The sequence below is a fragment of the Adiantum capillus-veneris genome, chromosome 27 (assembly GCF_014529385.1).
Source record: "Adiantum capillus-veneris isolate H3 chromosome 27, ASM1452938v2, whole genome shotgun sequence".
NCBI classification, from domain to species: domain Eukaryota; kingdom Viridiplantae; phylum Streptophyta; class Polypodiopsida; order Polypodiales; family Pteridaceae; genus Adiantum; species Adiantum capillus-veneris.
Window position 1 is genome coordinate 109,176,710 of NC_140957.1, and position 16,379 is coordinate 109,193,088.

The window sequence follows — 16,379 nt, forward strand, 5'->3', positions numbered from 1 at the left end:
TCACTCTTGTGAGGTGTTTACATGCCCTAGCTGGGTCATGCTCTTCTTTGTATTGACAATTTAATGTAGTTGTTGATCTAATATGTCTTCATAAGGTATGATTACACAATTTTCAAAAATAAAATTGACTTTGCAAAAATTGTTTGTAAGTGACAAACTTCATAGACCTGTTTACTTAGAGAGACATTGTGGGTAATCCTTCTATGGGTGCAACCTCACAAAAACATCTTAAAGCTTCTTGACGTTACCCTATTTAGTATCTCCTACACTCAAGAATACCAAGTGAGTGCATTGTGACCAAGCTGCATGGCAACAATTTTCAATGATTTTATAAAATTAAACCACATGTCTCTGTTCCACATCGTTCTTTTCTCTTTTACTATGTGTACAACCCATTGGTCCCTGTGCTCTTAGAGCAACCAGGCTTTGTAGGATGAAAACCGAGCAATATTTGAGAACAAGGGTCCATAAAAAGGGCCTGCCAATGTGAAAAAGAGCCCACAAGGCTTGGGGAAGGGGTCTTATGTAGGCACAATCTATGTAAGGGTGTGATTGGGGAAACAATTTCAAGTCAAAGCATGTTTCCTCTATCCTCTCTCTAGCATTAGAGCTAAGGGATTTCTCGAGCAAATGCAAGAGGGCATTGGGGTTTTTTGCCAAAAGGGAGGAACCCTTTTTGCATACATGTAGCTTGTTTTGTGGCCAAGAAGGTTCAAAAGAGGAAGGGACTATTTGAGGAGCTGCAAGATTCACCAATTGCACACACACTGACCTGCATGATTTCCAAAATTTTAAAAAATTTGTTTTGCACCTAAGTGTGAATTTATGGCATATGATTGATCAAATAGATGGGACTATTTTGTATCATGATTAAGGTTATTTGATGATTTTACATGATTTATGAATCCTCAAAGGATAGATATGGAATGTCTTGTGTGCATATGTGTACTACTTTCCATCCTTCTAGGTCAAAACTAACTCTATGTTCAGGGTGGATGATGTGCACTTGTGGTGCATCATTTGCACATGGTTAAATACTAAAAAATTATTGATTTGAGATTATGTTTGGTTGCTCATAGGACTCTTTTGTATGCATAAAAATTCGATCTTTAAGAGTCGTGTGTGTTGGGTCAACCGTTTGCAGTAAGTAAAGTCAAAGCTTCAAGTGTGGAAGTCGGCATATGGTGAAGTGTTGAAGTTCATGTATGATTATGGTAGCGATGTCCAAATGTTGCCAAAATTTTCACAGTCATGTATGTGCTAAAGTTGTTTGCAGGATGGTTGTGCATCAGTCAAAGTAGGGTGTAGTGCTCACACATGTGTTAGGGATGTGGATTAGGGTTATGGTTTTGGATTGGATTATGTAGTAGTTTTGATGGATTATGTCAAGCATGTAAGAATAAAGAGGTTGTACAATCCGATTGCTTTGGAAAGGATAGATTGTTTGTGCATATGCAAGATGTCATGATATGGTTGGCCTCATGCGCTAAGTTTCTTATGACAGAGTCGATACATGATTAGGCTCACTTACATTGCATAGTCTTAGGTAAAAGGATCGTTGACTTGGGGCTATGGTGAATCGCGGGTGTTATTTAGATCTTTTTTTTCTTAGGCTCATCTACATGGTTAGTACTTCAAGGATTGAATGACCCACAAGGATAACGCATTGGGAACTCTGCTTTGGTTTTACCTCAATACCTGGTGTGGCATCGAAGAGGTGTGGTGCTTGAACCGGTATGGTTGGTGTTAATATCCTAACATGTGCTATCACCTACCGATATTTGGAATCCTTTCAAAGCACAGGGTTCATGAAGGTGAAGTAACTCTAGCTTATGTTTAGCTTAGATAAGTTGGAGGTGTTCTAGCTCACTCCTAGTGAAGTAAGATTCTAGTAGGGATGGATGGATCAATTGATCCCACATAGGGTCTAGTGCTTCTACTTAGTCATTAATGGTTTTGAAGTTATAAAGTACTCATTTTTTATGGCATTACTTTATGGTTGGCTTATTTCATTTAGTTGAGACATTGAAATTTTTTCTTTTGTGATTCTCTTGTGTCATCTAGGCACTCTATTTCACCCTAGACTACTCTTTTTCCCTCTTTGGTCTACACACATATTCACCCTCCACTTGGTCCTTTTTATAAGTATATCCATGCACATTCAAAGGTAGCACTAATAGCTAGGTACCTCTGGTGCATTTCGGCTCATGGCATAAAGTCCATGCTACATAAGGTGGTGAAACTCCCTCGCCTATGTTATTACTTCCGCACTTCGATGTCTATTGAAATTGTTATATTGATGGAAAGGTGTAAATTGTATATATCTCAGGGTCCAGGTAGAGGGGAAGGGTTGGTTGCGTAGATCCCTAGGGAGGGGATCTCTCACCTAGTATTAGAGACAAAGGTTATTTTTTGCACATAAAGGGTAAACTAAAAATAATATTTCTAAGAGAAAACAGTATTAAAGAGCAAGTTACTTTTTGAAAGCGCCAAAAAGCATTCTAAAGCGAAAAATGAAGTACTATACATTGGAAAACTATATTCTTATTTTTAAAAGAGACTCAAAAATTGGAGATCTTACAATTAAGCTCTTTGGAGCAATTGTGGACCGTTGGATAAAGCTAAAAGAGACTCAAAAATTAGAGATCTTACAATTAAGCTCTTGGGAGCCATTGTGGACCGTTGGATAAAGCCTATCGATTGGTGCCATATGGAAAGGTAATGATTAATAACTCCTTTTCTTCCTATTTCTTGGAAGAGAGATATTAGTTAAGCATCGTCTTAAGTATACCACTCTGAGAGAGAGTTGACATTTATTCTCCCATTTCGATAAAGAGATAGTCATCCTCTTATGTAGGCCATAGTGACGTTTCGATTGATAATCATCTTAATGCACCATTGGGCTCCTAATTTCCTCCTCACAAACTCTTTCAAAAACAAAACAAGGTATTTCTGCGATGAATAGCTTTTGCTCCCTACATTCGAGTCTAAAAAGTGTTGGATGGTATGCATGTTGTAAAGGGTAGCAAATTCAACATCCAATGGAGAAAGGGCCCTTCAATGAAGAGCCCCTTTGAAGAGCCTAGGGTGGAGGGCTCCAAGGCCCACTAGCATACCACATGTTCTTGCTCAAATTGTTTCAAGCAATGCATTATCATCAGGTCACCCTGCCTTTTGGCTAATAGTAACTATCTTGTACCATAACCCACAGATTCAAGTCAACTTCATGCTAAGTACAGTATTAAGAAACCATAACTGCTTCTACCTCATTTTCAGCACTGGTTCTAGGAGGATACAACTGTTCTTCAGCTTTCAGTATATTTCAATAGCCTGATTCAAAATGATCAAAGAGAGAAGAGGAGTTTTTTTTAGGAACAATCCCAAGAGACCTCGAAGATATATTCAATAAGTCTTGAACTCTAGACCTGTTAACCACTCTACAACACCAATTCCCTCTTCTGATTCACACGCATACATGCACTCGTGCTCGCGCGCGCACACCCCCATGAGAATAGAACTGTCTAAAACCGTAGGAACAATCCCAAGAGACCTCAAAATCTATCTGACGAGTTTAGTATGATCATTCCATGTGGATGGGCAAAAGTACCACAGAGTATTGGATGCTTACAATGAGGGCCGCTTGACCCAATTGTTCTCGTACCACAACAGCAAACCCTCAAAGGATATGTGGGATATTCCTGTAGTGGAAGAATTTCTCGAACAGATCTTGATTAAGCTTGTAATTGGTTAGAGAGGGCACACAATGTATCCTGAATAGGGCCACATCAATCCCTGGTCACGTAATGGTTAGATTTACACCACCTCAGCTTGATTGGACTATGCACACTTGGCGTTAAGTTAGTGTCAGCATTCTATTCTGTGTTCCTTTGGAAGATGAAAGCTTTTAACACCGCTATGTATCATCCGATCGAACCCTTGCCTCACATACATCAGGAATTATACCAAAAGTTTCGAGTGTGTCCATCAATAGCTTGTGCAACTCACAGTACTTTGAGTATAAAAGGTCTCCCTGCAGCACAATTAATGAACCCACATTAGTATTTGTATATAAAAGGTCTCCCAGCAACAAAATTAATGAACCCATCATAGTATTTGTGAGCACCACAGCTACATTTTGATGTCACATAGCAAGCGCATTTCAGAAAAAAATCAACTTTGTATATGCTTTCTTACCTCAGCCTCTGCCCTCACAAGGTTTCTCTTTAAAATAACTAACAAATCTGCCAAGTATCTGGTGGTTTCATTATCCGATCCAGCAGCTTCCCTAAAAACAAACATACGCTTCAGCCATTACTGTCTTCATTTCCCCAACAGCCCAACAACCCAAAGATTGTGATTATTGAAGGGCAGTTTCACACGGGCAGCGTTCAACCCCCGCCTACTTGCATCATCAAACGGAGCTTCAAGCTGTCCACTCTACCGATTTTGGCAAACAGCCTGTTCTACCCCCACTTGTATTGTTGATGCTGGAACCCGAAGTTTCTGCTTTACGCAGCATACGCCAAATTTGATGACAAGAGACGGGGGTTTTACCCCTGCCCGTGTGGAACTGCTCAAAGCACGAACTAGCAAAATTCTTACTCTATCTTAGCTGTGACCTCCGCATCGAAATCTGGAAAGTTCTCTTTCTCATCTAAGGTGCAAGCTTGAAGCCTTCCAACCTGTGGTAAACATCCATTAGAAACAAAATAGAAGGCAGAGTGTAGTCGTCCACCACCAACAGAGCTCTAATCAAGGCAACCTTGTTTATTGTGCCGGAAAGTTTGGTCCTGTCAATCAGTGCATTCTTGCTAACCTTCCGTCGAGCCACACTCTTGATTTCTTCACGTGCCTTGCAAGCATCAAAAAGTACTCTTTTTGTCCCTCTAGCATCTTTGGGAAGCAGTTTAGGTGGGCTCTTTGCAGCAGTTTCAATTTTCCCTGCCTGCAACAGAAAATTTGTAACGAACACAAATACCGATTCAAACATGCCATTGGCCGTGAAAAGGACAAAAGACTCTCAATCTATAAGCTGCATGAATAACAACAAAACCCACATGTTGATCCAATGCCCAAAGTAGGTTCAAAGACAGTACATGCCAGCAATATGCAGCTCTGCTAGCAGTCTTGAAGACGTAATCTCTAAAGAATATAGGACTGGTAACATAAGGGAGACCAGGGCTTGACAGAGTGTGCAAGTGGTCATTTCACAATTATACAGCCAGCGATCAATTAATACATCAACGTGATCATTATTTGCTCAGTTGGATATGCGCACAAAAATCATCCACTCTTAGTGCATGCGTGTCTTATAAGTTGAGCACAAAATACCACATACCTTCAACGAGACAAATTTGCCTGTCCGACATGCTTCATTGATCCGCTCATGTGCCTTTGAATCCTTTCCACATTTTTTGCGTGCTGAGCGACTCAAAGAATCCAAATCTGGTGATACGGTATGACTCTTTACAGAAGAATGATTTTTTGATGACAATCTCATGTCAGAGCACTCGGTTCCTATAGTGGCTCCCAGCCTTGCTTTGATCTCTGGTGAGGAGAAAGCCTGCATTATCACCAACAGCATGTTGAGAGAACGACAAGAGGTGATGTAATAGTTCAATGCATTCCACTTTTAAGAAAGTTTGAAACATTAGGATCTGAAATAACTCAACCACCTGCGATTGACCTCCATTGGAAGCTTTTATAATGCTTTCAACAAAGCTTAAGGTCGCTCTTTCCCTCTCCTCTGCTTCCAAAGCCAGTTGCTCAGCCTGTGCAGCTCTCCTGTCCGCCTCTGCCCTTCTTTCCTCGGCATCCTCTGCTGCCTCTGCAAAAATTTCCCTGTCATTCCTGAAGAGTTCGCACTCTTTCACCAATTGATCATAGGCAGCTTTGAGAGTATCAAACTCGCCAATCTTCTGTTTCAAAGCTGTGGCACTCAGAGAGGCCTCCACCTGCAAATGATCATCACCACATGTTAAAGCGGAGATCATAGTTGATGATTATCAGATGTTTGAAAAAGTTTGAAAGAATTGGAGTTTAAAATCGGGTCTCAAACTTGACCCTATTTGGATTCTACAAATTGCGTTCTCTTTGCAATAATCATTGATTCATGACCCATTCTATGCACACTGTTCGATTGTCATGAAAATGCTACTTGCTTGCAAATGCTCTATTTTAATACTCAAAAGTTATTTGGACCTCCAGGCTAAAAATTTACTAAAATGCTGAAAAATTAGGGTCCAAAATCAAACTCATTTCAAGCTTTCAAACTCATCTGCGTTTGACATCTGATTGGTGTTTGAAAAAACTAAGGCAGAGATCTGTAATCCAAGCAAGAAGAACTACAACATGTGTAACAACAATGTAAATGTAAAACTGGGTTTTGGGTCATCTTTTGACAAGCGCCTCACACACCTATAAATGATAGAGAACCTCAATCTTTTCAGAGCAGCTCAATTATGATACATGAAACAAAAAAGTGTGTCATGACAATACTAAATCTAAAGCTTCTGTTTGGGTCAGTGCTCAAAGCAGTGGTGCTTTGCCAATGCCAAATTTTAAACAAGTAGATGTGCGAAAACAAAACGTTTGCATCTAGTCAAGAACTACAAAGTGTGTCACCACCATGATACCGCGATCCTGCATGAATAGCGTGAAATTGCTTGGTGCGTTTTTAAACTGGAAATACTCTTATAAAACCGGCTCTTGAGTAGCAGTCTGCAGATATATAGGTTCTCCAGTTTTTGATGACAAACTTACACACATAGCTATTAATACTGCTTGGTACAATGACAACAATAGACAATTGAGAAATAAACCAGCTGACATGAAACAAACAAACATTTAGAACTACGACAATGCGTGATCATAGCAAAACTCATTTGAAACCAGCTCATCTATACCTGACATGATGCGTGAATTTTTTTCTGGACCTGAAATACAAAACAGTGCTGGCTAGTGACCAGCCAAGCAACAACCCGTTTGACCAAGAGAAAATCGGATAATATTACTCCAAGGCTTGGTTTTGGCAACTTGCATTTCCACTATGTCATTTTTTGACATAAAATGCAGAAACTGCACACCTTACACCTTGCTATTCGACCTACTTTACATTTATCTCAATAAGAAACATAACAACAAAGTATGAAAACCACAAATGAAGCCATAGCCTTGTAACGTCACAGAGAAATGCCTCTGTATTTGGCAGGAACTAAGTATACTTTTCTAACCAAAGAATCACAAAGAAAAGAACTAAAGAAAAAAGAAACCGACCTTGGCTGAATTGTATCGGGCTTCAAGCTCTTGATGCTTGTGCAGCAAATTTCTGAGCTGGGCGTTGAGGAATCGAACAGAACTTTGGGAGAGGGATAGGTGATGCTGCAGCTGAGCTTCCACAGACGGCTGCCCAATCATGGAATAAACCATAGCACTGATCTCATCAACAACATGCCTTGAAATTTCACCTGTTGCCTCTGCCATGCCCGTTTCTGCTAGGAAGGCGCAAAACAGGAAGCAAAGGCAGTGCTCGTGAAACCCTAATTCAAGCTCTTGCTGCGGTGAACTATTGATGCAATTCCAGCAGGCACAACGAGAGGCAGAACACAAAACCTCAAATCAGCTAAATGTCCGCAAGACCATCTTCACATACCCTAGTCGGGGCACTAGGATTGGAACGTGGATTATTCTTCAGTCAAATTTTACTAGTAACGGAGTACATACACAGAGGGTTCGGAGGGAACTGTCTTACTCGTCATGCATGAGTGCGGAAAACTTGGCATGAAAGGCAGCGGTATCCAGGGGACTCGTTTAGTGCCTGCTTCGGTTTCCTTTGAAGCGCGAAGCTACCAAGAAAACAATGGGGAGCTCGTCTCTGAGGGACTGGAGGTACCGTTGGCCTTTCAAAAGAGAGCTTTGCGGCTCCAGTTCATCTTGGGTCTCGTGAGTCGTGACGCCCGGCAAAACTGGTTGGAAGAAATTTTTGTTGAGCGCCGCCGGCAGTGCTCGAAAAAAACCTAGGTTTAGTGTAAGGGAAAATTACCAAAATACCCCTCTAATTTGTGGAAATGCCCAAAATACCCTTCAAATTTCAAAAATTCCCAAAATACCCTCGATATTTTGTCATAATTTCGCAAAATATCCCTCAAATTTTCCAAATTTCCCAAAATACCCCCAGTTGTGAGATTAAATTTTTCCAAAGATTAAAAAATTTGTACCTTTCATAAGAAGACTGATTGTCTATCAATACAAGATACTAAAACTAGAATTTGAGTAGGTTATGTAGGCTTTGGAGATGAATTGCTTCATTATTTTTAGATATAATTGCCCTTTTTTGCGAGGTAAATTGTGACAAATTACATGCTAAGCACTCAAAAACGGATCTTGATTGTCAAAAAAGAATAAAGGAATGATAAGCTTGAATAATTCAACCAAAATAGATACAAGGGTATTTTGGGAATTTTTGAAATTTGAGGGGTATTTTGGGAATTTCCACAAATTAGAGGGGTATTTTGGTAATTTTCCCTTAGTGTAATCCCACCACCTTTAAATTATATTTGATTGAAGGTGAGAAAACCTACAAAATTTTGAAAAAATTAGTGTAATTTGGTATAAAAAACCTTCAAATTTTGTCAATTTACCGCTGTTGTTTCAAATATGTATGTTTGCCAAGTTTTTGGAATAAAAAATTTTTCGAGCATTGGTGCGTAGCGGCTAGGCCTTAAAGTTGACTCCCGAGTCCCTCCCCTAGATTTTGACTAAATATACATGAATCTTAGTTTACATTTTTTGAGCTTCAAATGACACTCAGCGTGTAGAAGTTGAGCGTCGATACTGTGAGGCCCTCTATGGTCGTGGGTGCTTAGATTTTCCTAGATCAATTACTTGATCAATCAACGTACTTTGGTGTGGGTGAGATCTGAAATCTGTTGTTACGACTGCTCCTCTAGCTGTAAAGAAATTTGTGATCTGTCTCTGAGACCTCAGACGAGACCTCAGACTAGCTCTCCCTTGATGTCCTTAGCAAGGTCTCTCTATACATGCGTAGCTCAAGTAAAGGCAATCCGAGCAACCTCTAATCCTTGTATCTCATGACTCTAGAGAGTGGTCCAAAACCAAAACAATGGAAGCATCCTCGTATCTCATAGTACATCAGGCAATGACATATATAGTGTAGCTCTGTCTCTCGCTCTATACAACATAAGTGACATGTTCTAGCCTTTTCTCATACTCCTCAAAATTTGCACGCACACACACACACACACACAGATTGTTTTGAATAAGACGTGGCCTCGTCTACAACTTCCCCCATCAACAAAGCTTACTCCACTGATATCAAACATAAATTACACACTATCACTAAAATCAGTTTTGTAGTAGGTAAGGAGGAAGATACACAATCCGCAATTCTGTGAACATGGGATCTCTGTTTATAATCAAATGATGGCAAGCCACTCCCTCCCCCCTTCTTCAACCAAGCCTTATCTTGCATGAAGGTTTGTCCGGTCGATGTCCAATGCCACGATGCCAAGATATAATCTCTCTTTCTACTATGTGCCCCTCGTTCGCATTAGTGTCGGCAACACCTTCGTCTTCATTCAAAATCTACGTTCGTTGTGAGCCCTGACGGTGTGCATGGTGGCAACATCCTCGATGCTGGCACACCCATTGCAAAGCTCAAGTGAAAGACCAAAGGATGGACTGGCATGTGGTTCTCCTCCCAACCTCCCTACTTATAGCCCTTGGCCCTTGCAAGTAGGTCCCCTTAACTCATGCCTGGCCCTCGACTCCTAGGTTTACTGAGCCATTCAGTCCCTAACCCTTGGCCTGCTGCCCGGTCCTACCATTGGCCTGACATTACTCCCCCCTTGGAGAAGCGTTTTCTTCCTCGAAAACAAAAGTGATGGTATCTTCATAAGAACACTAATGTTTTCCACCGTGGCATCCCTCATGGATCCAACAGTTCATCAGAGCGGAATCCGGTTCAGTAGGAGGCTCAATAAAATCAAGAATAACATCCTGATTTTCCACATTGTTGTCCCTGTGCAACCGTCGTGGTTAACCGACTCATAACCAACATAGCATGAAGACTCCATGTAGAGCTCATTTGAGAATGCTAAACGAGTTATCACAACTAAGAGGTGTCTAAATACAAACCCAGGTTTCATACTTTCTGAAGATACTGGAACGTGCAATAAAACCTCTGCTCAACTTTCCATGAAAGTAATATGCTGACATACTCATCAGCTGCAACCAAGTCCTTGACTTGCTGTTGTTTCGTGCCAGTAGCAAACCTCATCAAAACTGATGATGAAGGGTGAGAACTTGAGAATAACAAGCAAAGACTAAAAGTAGTCGCAACATGCCTTTCATTATATGAAGCAAACTCCAAACCAAAAAGGTAACCGATCCAGTTGTGTCGCTTCGTGCTAACGTATGCAATTAACATATCCTTTAGCGTGGTTTACTAACGTATGCGCTTAGCATATCCTTTAGTACTAAATAGAATGGTTGTAAACTGTCCATCCAACGTGGGATGAATAGCAGAGAATAAGAGTGAGGTGCTTTCCCCAATCAATTAAAGACAGTCTTCCGTGACTAACGATAACCTACGACTAACCAAGTAAGGTTCCAATTGGATACTTGATGTGAATTTGAGTAAAGTAAACTCATAGAGTCTAGGTTATCCAATCACAGACACCCATACTAAATCATTATCGTATATGGTCGGGTGTGAACTCATACTAAATCCGCTAGAGAGGTTGCACTTGAAGTGCAAATACTTGCAGAAACAATAAAGTCCATGAATTTGCATGCCACTTCGAACAAATATGTGTTAAACACCAGGGCCCATAACACCTAGGGTGCATGCATTTAACAAAACAAATTCGAACTGCAATTTCATGACCAGACTTGCCATGGTAACGACGTGAAAGCCATGTAACATAAGTTGGGCCATAATAGAATGTGAAAATGCAGTCACACCTAGGTACCAACCGTGAGACATTCTCATTAACATAGTATACTTGGCTATACGTAGAAACAACCATCCGTTACTTGGTTGTTTCATAGCACTTGTAATCTCAACAAGTCCGTACTTAGTACCCGACAATTTTTGGCCACTTAAATTGTTCCTGATAATGTGTGCTCCAAATGGTCTAACAAACGAATGCGACCAGCACCTAGGGACGTCGTCGCAACACATCATTAGAAATTAGGTGCCAGTGTGTCAGTCCCAGAGACTCATATTCTCCACATGTGGAATATGTCTCAAATGAGGATGTCAGCAAAAGTGACATCCATCAAGTACGAGATGTACTTGTGTGTGGAGGTAACTGTAAACACTCTGCGACGTGAGTGAGAGGGACCCTCATAGACTTGCTCCACACTGGCTAAACCGAACTCCGTGAGTTCCTAGACCATGTTGTATCCCATGTGACAACATGTGCCAAACGGAACCCTATCATGTAGTTCTATAATTGTTTCAACAAGAATCAAACCTATCATGGTATCTTGATGAATAGTGAAGAGAGAAAGAGACAACACTTTCTCAAAAGGCGATACTCATACATGACCTTGTTACGTGGCTAAAGAGCAAGCTGGCTGAAAGACTTCTAGCTTAAACATCCACTTGACAAAGACAAAGAAATTGAAACTTGTAACCCTGGGTGTTGCCTTTGCAATCCAAACTCGTTGGCTATAGTCAACCCATTGGCAAGACCCTTGATATAAACTGCTCAACTAGCAGGTAATGGTAACCAACATAGTCGACCGTGTACAAAAATGTTTGGAATCAACTTGAAAAGTTGAATTTTCCCACTGCCCATGATAGATTGCGGACTTATTTCCTTGAAAGTATAACTGAAATAGATCAAACTGTGATCCTCAATGCCTATGGGGTGATTTAGTAATCACCCGCTGGGTCTTACCCCAAAATTGCGCTTCCATAGACACTCGTAGTGCTATAGAGAGAGAGCAAGAGATCCACACAAGTGAGAGACCTAGCTCTTATGAACAACTATGCTGTCTCAACTTTTTGCTGCCTCTAGACTCCCTGGTAAAGATCAGTTGATGTGAGTTTAAGAGTATCAGAAACTCAACTCGATTTTGGCACTAAAAACATGTAGTGCTAATAGAACACCAAAAACAGTTGTAATGGCAAGACTCTTGCTTGGTCATCAACATCGATGGGGACTCGACTAGGTATATCTATTGAAGCTGGAGAACAATCACCCAGGAGATGCCAACATTTGGGTCCTACCCTAGGTCTGACAATGGCTCTTAGCCTTTGTGGCTCATAGCCCTTATGCCAATAACAAATTAGTGTTCAATCAACAAGCCGATGAAGACTAATTTGGGTGACGTCTTGGCCACTTGCTAGTTGAGAGTTAGAGCACCTTGGCTCAACTAACTCACGAGCAAAACATGTATCAAAAGCTTCTTAGAAATTTTCATTATTCTTTGAGAGAAAGAAGAAAGAGAGCATGCTGGGCTGAGGAACTTTCCTTAAGTTGTTGGAGTGTGTACCCAATCTTTGTGCTCTTACGCATCTTATGCCTGGCTTGTAGCTTATCTTATAAGTATGCAACAATCTGCTTGTATGACGCTCTCATCGAGAGAGGTAACAGAGAACACGAGTCACATCTTGACCCATCGATCTTGTAGGGGTCGTGATTGTACGAGGATGACTTAAATAGGGCACTTTTGCCTGTGAAATAAGTGTGAGATTTAGGTTACATTTAGTGTTGTTGTGTGTTGACAACAACCAAAAATCATGTTAAACAATCCATAACTTATCTTGTCCTTGATAGAGTTGCTAGTGTGATAGCGGAAGCGTAATTCATGAGGCGGTAGAATTGAATCCACCTAGCTAGCATGCCTTGCATGCAAAATTGTAAGCCCTTGCCGAGAGTGATGGCCTCAAACCTGAGAGCATCCCTAGCCTTGGCCTGTTGCCTGGTCCTACCATTTGCTTGACATCGAGGCTAGCATCTACTCGGCCGCTATCGTTGTCATCAAACCGTTCATGGCCAATTTCACACTTGTCTGAGGAAGTGTAGGTGTCTACAACACTTGCTACACTTATCCCATTCATGATGATGGTCTTCCCTATGAGGACTATCTAGACATTCCCATCGTTGATCCCTAGTAGCAACACCCTCATCGATGTGCAAGCCAATAAGACGTGTCCGGAATTTTACGCAGCATCTGCTGGCCCGTCGCTTATGTTCATGCATGTTGTTTCCATGTCCCTAGGGCCATACCATTGCCCAACATCAGCCCCTGAAAATGCTCTCTCTCTCTCTCTCTCTCTCTCTCTCTCTCTCTCTCTCTCTCTCTCTCTCTCTCTCTCTCTCTCTCTCTCTCTCTCTCTCTCTCTCTCTCTCTCTCATTAAATCTCCTAATAAGCAAACAGTAACCATTCCCACATTAAAGTATTTCAAACGTTAAAAGCCCATTCTCCTCTTGGCAAAGGCATTCTTCTCCACCCATCACACCCCCCCCCCCTTTTTGCCTCCACATGCCCATCTAAACATACCCAAATACATGCTACATTGCATAAAATTATTGTCACAAGTGAGACCTCGCGAGCTGCTAACAATGATCATGGGCATTCAAGTTTCAACTTAAATATTAAATTGGTTATTGGGACAAAAAGATAGAGCCATGAGCGCCAACCTAAGCAAGAGATTTTGTGAATTGCCAGAGAGGTAGGACTAAGGAATCGAGCTCAGCATTGATGGGTTCCAACCTGTCCATGAGTAGATAGCTTTAGATTCGCCAGCAAGGGGCCAAGGCCTCATGATCCATTGATTGTCGACCTAAAGGTTGAAGGCTGAGCTATTGAGAAACTTGAAAGATGATGGACTTCAGAATCCAGATGGAGTTGGATTCTAAAACCAGGAAGAAGAGGAGGGAGTTCGGACTCTAAAACTTGGAAGAAGAGGAGGGAGTCGGGACTCGGGAGCTGCAAGTGATGCGACTCTCGACACAGATTGCATGGGACTCTCGACACCTTGCTCCTTATACTTGGGACTCTAATGACACCTTGCCCCTAGCACAAAAGCTTCATGCTGACGCCTATATCGACCATTTTAAGCGTCATTTGATGCCCAAGATACCAATGATGCCCAAAATGGCCTCCAAATTTAAGGCCTAGTGCCACTGCTCACATGAGTTCCTTTAGAGCCATCATTTGCCTTTTTCGCCCTTTTCGGACGTACATAAATTAACGAAAAAGGCATTCGTTCAATTATTGGTTGCCCAAAGTCGGCGCCAATAAGCAGCGACTGCTTGGCAGAGGCGTCGCCCTGGAGGCTGAGGCTGGAGACCTGCAGTTTACGTTAACCTCAACTCTCTAGGCCCTCGGTGCACTCCACATCACCCGAGGCTGCTTCGTATTTGCAGCCTATTCGATTAGCCTGATGCAACCCACACCATGAGAGAGAGAGAGAGAGAGAGAGAGAGAGAGAGAGAGAGAGAGAGCTATCATGTCACAGCTAAGGAATATATGATGGCAACAGCTGCTTGCGATCACCTTGGCTCCTCGACCATAACATAGAAGTTCTACATATGCAATTGTGCTTCCTCCTGAATGGCGAGTTCCGATAATTCACAAGCAATTTTAGCTTTAATTGTAGTTCTTTTAATGTGTACAGAGGATAGTTCGCACATTAATGGTGAGCAATATTAAGCTCGATGATTAGTGTAGTTTGTAACAGCTATCCAACATCGCCTTTAGCTTTAAGCTTGCTTTAAGCCACGACAACAATCCAAACTATCTACTGTTGCATGCATTGTTCGGCCCAAAATTCTATGCTGTTGGAATTTGTAAACAATGAATCCATTGCTTGCATTCTACTAGATCATGCAAAGCTGGAAAGCTAGGGCTCCACTCTTCTCCAAGTGCAACATCACAAATGTTATTTATTGCTCTAGTCATCTTTCTATTCATGGCGTCGCCAACGACTTTTGATCAACACCTCGAGGCGCTTGTTGGAGTTCAAGAGTGGTGGATATTCCTGCGCTAGTACGCATTTTGGTCCCAAGTTCAAAGGCAAGACTGGATCCGCGAGGAGGATTACACAGATGATCTTTTCAAGGTACCATATGCCTTAACCAGTCTTTCAAATTATTTTACAAGCTATTGTGCCTTTTCTTCCATCGATCGATAGAGATAATTTTGTTTATCCTCTGATAGACCCAGAACTTGCTCTTAGTTTTACCCTCCTTAGGCTTGCCCACAACAATTCCACCACTCACATTAGTGATACCTTCGGTGTCGGAGAATCAATTGTGCATAAGTATTGTGACCATGGTGGACATCCTTGCCACACGGTTACATCCTCAATACATGAGTGTGCCGTCCGGTGAACGGTTGGTTCAAATTATAGCTGAATTTTTGGCCATCACTATGTTACCGAATGTGTGTGGCACGATAGATGGTACTCACATAAGGTTGGCTAGGAGACCGAAACGTCGTGGCACTCCTGCATAGTATTGGTGTAGAGACCATTTCCATTCAATCCTATTGTAGGCAGTGTGCAATGCAAGGAAAAAATTGTGGGATGTGTGCGTGAGCGTGCCCGAAGGCACTAACAAGGTTGCGCACTGTAAGAGCTCTGTGTTGTATAGGCACATGAGGTCCCGAAAAGTCCTCTCTGCTCCAGTAATTACGTTGGAGTGTTTGCGCATCCAACCATACCTCCTCGTAGACAAAGGCTATGGTTCTTCCTCTATGATGATCACTCCTTTTGGAGAGGGCACCGCTCCTAGTCAGGGACCCTGGGATGAATTCAATCGTCGCATTTCTAGAGGACGCATTGTAATTGAAAATGTTTTTGGCATCATGAAGAACAGGTGGTGAATTTTGTAAAATATGCATGTAGACCTTCGTCAAGCTCCAACTTATGTGATTGCATGTTGTGTGCTTCATAATATTTTGGTCGAGCGTGGTGTGCATGCCATGGATAGAGAAGAGCAGTTTGATCCCCATCCAAATATTTTGCCCGCTCCAAGAAGTGCTAGGAGAGAGCGTATTCTAGGTCAGAGAATCCGCAACATTCTATATAGAGACTGGGTTGCCAGATATCAATTAGCAAATAACAATGCCAGATGAGACTCACGGGAGTTCTTGGCATTCGTCAATTGTAGTGATCCACATAGTTGGTACGTGCACTCTTCCACCCTATCTCCATGTTTCTACCTTTCTATGTTCATACCCACTCCATAGCTCATTATCCCAGTGACTACCTTACTCTAACTTCATCTCTTGCTAACTTGTACGCTAACCTCATCTCCAGTGACTACCTTATGTTCTAACTCCATCTCCCCTTTATCTATAACTCGATCTATCTAACTCTAGATGTCACTCTAAGTAA

The 16,379-nt window shown here is 41.7% G+C and overlaps 1 protein-coding gene and 1 pseudogene across 1 annotated transcript; one reads left to right on the forward strand and one right to left on the reverse strand.

Annotated features, from left to right (window-relative positions):
- Positions 1-3,386: 3,386 nt before the first annotated feature.
- LOC147422548 (uncharacterized) lies at positions 3,387-7,975 on the reverse strand. The gene is made up of 7 exons (XM_086503550.1): positions 7,276-7,975; positions 5,676-5,954; positions 5,339-5,563; positions 4,763-4,945; positions 4,603-4,682; positions 4,195-4,285; positions 3,387-4,030 (listed from the first exon to the last, which is right to left on the reverse strand). The coding sequence occupies exons 1-7, from the start codon at positions 7,480-7,482 to the stop codon at positions 3,914-3,916; spliced, it is 1,182 nt and encodes a 393-aa protein (XP_086359676.1). The 5' UTR covers positions 7,483-7,975; the 3' UTR covers positions 3,387-3,913.
- Positions 7,976-14,918: 6,943 nt separating this feature from the next.
- On the forward strand, positions 14,919-16,117 carry LOC147422549 (uncharacterized; annotated as a pseudogene).
- Positions 16,118-16,379: the final 262 nt, after the last annotated feature.